Source organism: Polistes canadensis, unplaced genomic scaffold (assembly GCF_001313835.1).
Source record: "Polistes canadensis isolate GaletaPanama2010 unplaced genomic scaffold, ASM131383v1 scaffold_1231, whole genome shotgun sequence".
Classification (NCBI taxonomy): Eukaryota; Metazoa; Arthropoda; class Insecta; order Hymenoptera; family Vespidae; genus Polistes; species Polistes canadensis.
In genome coordinates, this window is record NW_014570777.1 from 1,963 (window position 1) to 7,713 (window position 5,751).

Here is a 5,751-nt window from a genome sequence, read left to right on the forward strand (position 1 = left end):
TGTTTTTTTACCGAGGGTAGGTTGCTAGTCTCACCCTTGAACCTTCCTCCTTTGKCTGGCTCCTTTGCGGGGCTTTACTCCTTGTCGTACTTTAACGAGTCTGACTCTTGATGAAGATTTTGGCCCAAACATGAATATCACGAGTTAGACTCGTGAAAAAATAGTCGGACCAAACATGAATATCACGAGTCACACTCGTGACGAGATAGTCGGGCCAAACATAAACATCACAAGCCGGGTTTGYGAACTGTTGATTAAGCCAAACGTAAACATAACAAACCAAACGGGCTGCATGATTTTTTGCCAGTTACGAGCACATTTGAAYGTTAGTTCCTGTAGGTATTCCATGAAAGTTAGTCGCGATTCTKATAAGTGGTGTTACAAAGCAGTTTTATTATTGAAATTTAAGAAACCCATACAAAATGCAAAATACAAATGCGCTGAATGAAAGCAATGGGAACGAATCCAGTGATAGTGAAGTGTTCGCACCAATTACTAGGCGCGCAAGGCRTTGGATTCTAGATGAGAATAGTGAAGATGAAGCTACGACGCAACAACCATGRATTTGGAAAGAAACAAAAAACACACCAATAATTTGGAGGTACTCTGAACACCATGGAATAAAAGAGTCTGTTCTAAATAATTTAAGCACGAATYCCAGCATATTAGACGTATTTTTTAAAATATTTGATCAAAAATTTTGGGAAATACTGATTACAGAGACCAATCGCTACGCGGATCAGACAATTCTCGACGAGCGTAAGAGACGRCACGTAGACGACACTTGGTATCCTGTTAGCTCAGACGAAATAAAGGCCTTTTATGCTGTGTGTATTTTGATGAGTCAARTGAAAAAATCAAATGTTCAAATGTATTGGACTAGAAGAGTAATGGTCGAGACGTCAATATTTGGTCAAACAATGCCTTATAARAGATTTAGGCAGATTTCGAGATTTTTACATTTCGCTGATAATGAAGCTGCTGACAGTAATGACCGTCTTCGTAAAGTAAGACCTATCGTTGACTTTTGAAACGAAAAATTTAAAGAAATYTACACACCCAAAGAGTATGTTAGCATAAACGAATCACTAATGAAATATAAAGGGCGTTTAGCGTATAAACAGTTCAATCCGTCGAAACGAGTTCGATTTGGATTAAAAATTTACAAATTGTGCGAGGCAGGTACTGGTTTTTATTACGCATTTAAAATATATACCGGCCAGGACAAAATTAATCGAAATGATAGTGCGTCGGAGAACGTGGTAATAAAGCTATCAAAATCGATAATCAASAAGGGGTATACTTTATTTTTGGACAATTGGTACTCATCACCCAACCTCTTCCTAAAATTACACCGAAAAAAGACAAACGTTATCGGGACAGTACGCATGAACCGAAAAAATATGCCACACGGCATTRGCAAGCATATTTTGAAAAAAGGAGAATATGTATGGAGAAGTTGCAATAATTTCATAGCTCTCAGATGGAAGGACAAGCGCGACGTGTACATGTTATCAACGAAACACGAAACTATAGAAATGGTTGAGCAATCTAACGGAGAATTACGGAAAGTAAAAAAGCCTAACTGTATCCTGGAATACAACAGCGGTATGGGTGCAGTTAATCGTCAAGATCAGATGTTAGCCTCTTTCCCAATAATGAGAAAAGTTATCAAAGGATACCGAAAACTTTTCTTTTATATGTCAGACATGGCTCTGTTCAATACATATATTGTGAATAAAGCAATTCACAGTCRAAARAAGGAGAGTTTTGTGGATTACCGTATATATATAGCTGAGGCAATTTTACAAGTGGTCAAACTACCGGACTATAAAAGGCGTGGGAAATCGACATCAGGTGAAACACCTCTTCGACTCCAAACTCAACATTGGGCTCATTTCCCAAAAAATATCGATCCGACTCCTCTGAAGAAGCATCCAACAAGAACGTGTAAAGTTTGCTATAAACGTAAAGTACGAAGAAAAACAACGTGGGAATGTGCGAAATGTAAAGTAGCTTTACATTTACCAGAATGTTTTAGGAAGTGTCATACCATAGAGGATTTTTAGAGTTGTACGTATTTTCTTATTAGTAATTCATTTAGGGTGAACATTTTTTATAATTGGACTTTTTGTTTATAGAATTCTATATTTATTTTTAGGCATAGCATTAGTACATTCCTGAGGACGAAATTACATTTGAATACATTACATTGAATTCAACCAAAACGGACTCAACAACTATTGCAACCAGGCTCTTTCGGACTACATCCCACCGCATGCCTTTATGTACTTTGACAAGCTAGGAAATCTCAAAAATGTCTTAAACATACCAATATTTTACCACGTACCTAGAAACCAATCAAATAAAACCATCCACTGGAATCCGACCGACATCCCCAGACAAAATCTGAAAAATACTCTACAACAATCCCCGATAGAGATATTAAAGAATTTCACAGACTTAATTCTAGAAGATATTGGTTGCTCGAAGAAGAAGAGAATATAGTCGGAACAACTCGTAAAAACCGTAGTTTTACTACCTTGCAACCAAGACGCGTAACTTCACTAAAACCCTCCTAATTGCTATGCTACCATACCAATAATAAGACAAACTTACACTGTTTCCTCGTATTGTAATAATGAGTCATCTAACTATACTATAACCATAAATTGCGCTAATACTCACTTTGTTAATGGATGTATACTATACTCCCGCTCCGCCTTGTAAATAAATCCCCCACCCTTAGTATTAAGTGAGCTGCTCAGTGCACAATCGATTAACTCCACTTTTTGAAAAATCTTAAATTTATGTGTCAAAGCACTTGTTATAGTTAAAACTTTTTATATTTATCATAACTTCCCTGAATAATAAAAATTAACACCATTAAACAGCAACATTTTTTGGCCATTGAAAAATAAGTAATTTATTTCAGAAGCCATTTTGATTAACTCCRTACCCTAATGTAATCGTTGTTTTATTGTCATGCATCAACGCTTTGTTTCAAACAGCCGAAGATGCTTTCCCCCTCTCAATCATATTGGTAATAAAATCGCATCGACAAATAGATAAAAAAAGCAGAACGCAAACGGTAGCTAGTATAACAGTGATCTCGCACGCTGAATGTTACTATATACTTCACCAATATTACACGGACTACATATTTTCTTGGTCTTTTCATCATTACTYCCAGATTGTTTTTAAAGAAATTAATATTATATCGTTATAATCAAGATGAGTGAGATTAATAACAATGTGGATGAGGAAAATAGTGATGGTTCTTCAATACGATTTATCAACAGAAAGTCTGGTTCTAGAAGACGTTTATCGTTTTCCTCGGATTCATCTGATTGCAACAGTACAAATTTTGCAACAACCACATTGATTGGGAGGAAAASAAGTCGTAATCCTGATAAATGGACACGAAATATGCAAAAGCATAATAGAACAACAGGTTTGGCATATAGGAATAGGGGAGGAAATTTGATACCTGCCAAAACATTTGTGGATATAAAATGCAGATGCCGTCGAAAGTGCAAYGAAAAAATTCTTTCGACTGACAGAGAGACTGCCATGAAGGCATTTTATAGTTTACATGGTCAACTTGACCAAGATATTTTCTTAAGAGGGTGTATTAAAGTCAACGAAATAAAAAGAAGGCGCTCCACGAATGAAACTAAAGAACAAAGATCACATTCTTTTACATATTACATTCGAAAAGACAGACGTGATATTCCCGTTTGCAAAAAATATTTTAGAGACACTTATCAGGTGAGCGACGGGCGGATATACAAATGTTGTTCTCAAGAGCGAGTTACGTATTTGGTTCATCGGCGCAAAGGCCGTGTTGCAAGCAACAAAATAGATGACACAAGTGTTATAAAACATATAAAGTTATTTTCAGCCTACAGTAGTCACTACACTAGAGCTTATAATCCAAGACGACAATATTTAGAGATTCTGACTTAAATATTAAGAAGATGTTTGAACTATACGTCACAGAATGTGAAAAGGAAAATGTAGTACTAGTAAAAGAAAAGTATTACTATAATGTGTTCTCTACCAAATTTAATTTACATTTTAAACAACCATCAAAGGATACGTGTCAAACTTGTGATGCTTTGCAAATAAAAATTCAATCCTGAGACGGTGAGGGAAAGAAGACGGCAGAAATTGAAAAGGAAACTCACTTAGAAGAGGCTGAAGGGGCTCGCAGTCAAATGGCTGCCGACCAAATGGCAACGTCAGAAAAAGTTTTTGTATTTTCCTTCGATTTGGAAAAAGCTTTAGTCTTTCCCAAACTGACCACGTCCGTAGCTTATTATAAGCGAAATTTATATGTTTATAATTTCGGATGTCATGAATTCAGTAAAAATATAAGCCACATATTTGTTTAGCCAGAATCTGAAGGATCTCGTGGATCTCAAGAAATTTCATCTTGTCTAATAAAGTACATAAAGACTTACGCTACAAACTTTGAAAAAATAATAACATATTCGGATTCGTGTACCGGGCAAAACAGAAATATTAAGACTGTTTTAACACTTTACCGACCGGTAGCGGTTCGAACATACTATGCCCTTTTCACCGCCCACTCAGCTGCAAATCGTCCGAGACACCGGCTCGGTTTCGGCCTAGACTGACGCGCAGGAATATATGCGCTTTTCTTAAGCTCTGGTAAAATTGTACGCTTCGTGTTATTGTAGAGTAACCAAATTTCATAAAATCTTTTACTTTAATCATATTAGTGTTAAACAATATTTATTTTATCTATTACAATCGTTTTCAGTTTATTATTTACTGTTCGAAAATTGTGTCACTCAGAGTAGGTGACAGCACCTCGCGGCCAGCATGATCAAGACGCCGTCCGTTATCTTCAGGAAGAAAATATATCGATTGTTCCTATTGAACAAAGGATCACGCCACTTATCGTGTAAACAGATCATTGGTCCTGTATGACGTCATCTTCAGCGTGTTGTTCTCCTATTGCTTGTTTGTCTCCTCTTCCTAGCGCGGAACGTGCTAATTGGTGTATTGTTTTCTTGTTACGTCCTCGCTGTTCCTCAAGGTGCGGGGTCCAATCTAAATCGTTTCACAAGTAAACCAGATCAGACGTGTAATCAGAAATCTCTAAAATTAGACATCTTCTCATAGTCTTCATCTCCTTCTTGCTCTCTCTCATCGAGACCATCTTTACGKTATATCTCCTATCTAAGCATCTCYTTCTGTCTTTCTCATTATCAACTTCTCTGGTAATATCTTAGCCTTTTCTCTCTACTTCTGATCATCGCTATATCATTTCTGACCTCTCATACTAGCCTTATCTTTCTGATTATTTCTATCTCTTTTCTATATCATCATTTACCTATCATAATCGCCTTTTCTTCTTCATTCGAAAAACTCACGACCTCTCTCAATATCATATTTGTTATTACCTTCTCCAACGGCCTCTCGTGCCACGTACTTCCGGTACACGTGGCGTGATATATCTTTCACTATCTTTTTGCATCATATTCCTCTGTAAACTACTTCTCTTTACTATTACATCTATTACATCTATTACACTTATCACTTATATTATAATTTGTTATCTCTCTTTATATTCGTTATATTTAATAAACCTTGTTACACACGAACTCAATCAGTACATTCCTCATTATACAGTCCACTTGCCTATCTCGTCCATCTCCTATCCTTTTTCTTAGTGTCCTATTCTTTTCTTCGCGCATCTCTCCGTACTCGTATTTTTTT

The 5,751-nt window shown here is 36.5% G+C and overlaps 2 protein-coding genes across 2 annotated transcripts; both read left to right on the top strand.

Moving 5' to 3' along the window:
• The first annotated feature begins 422 nt into the window (after positions 1 to 422).
• On the top strand, positions 423 to 1,031 carry LOC106792895 (piggyBac transposable element-derived protein 2-like). Its single transcript, XM_014759428.1, has one exon. It carries the CDS (start codon positions 423 to 425, stop codon positions 1,029 to 1,031), a length of 609 nt encoding a protein of 202 aa, XP_014614914.1.
• A 372-nt stretch (positions 1,032 to 1,403) lies between these two features.
• LOC106792896 (piggyBac transposable element-derived protein 4-like) lies at positions 1,404 to 2,069 on the top strand. Its single transcript, XM_014759429.1, has one exon. It carries the CDS (start codon positions 1,404 to 1,406, stop codon positions 2,067 to 2,069), a length of 666 nt encoding a protein of 221 aa, XP_014614915.1.
• Positions 2,070 to 5,751: the final 3,682 nt, after the last annotated feature.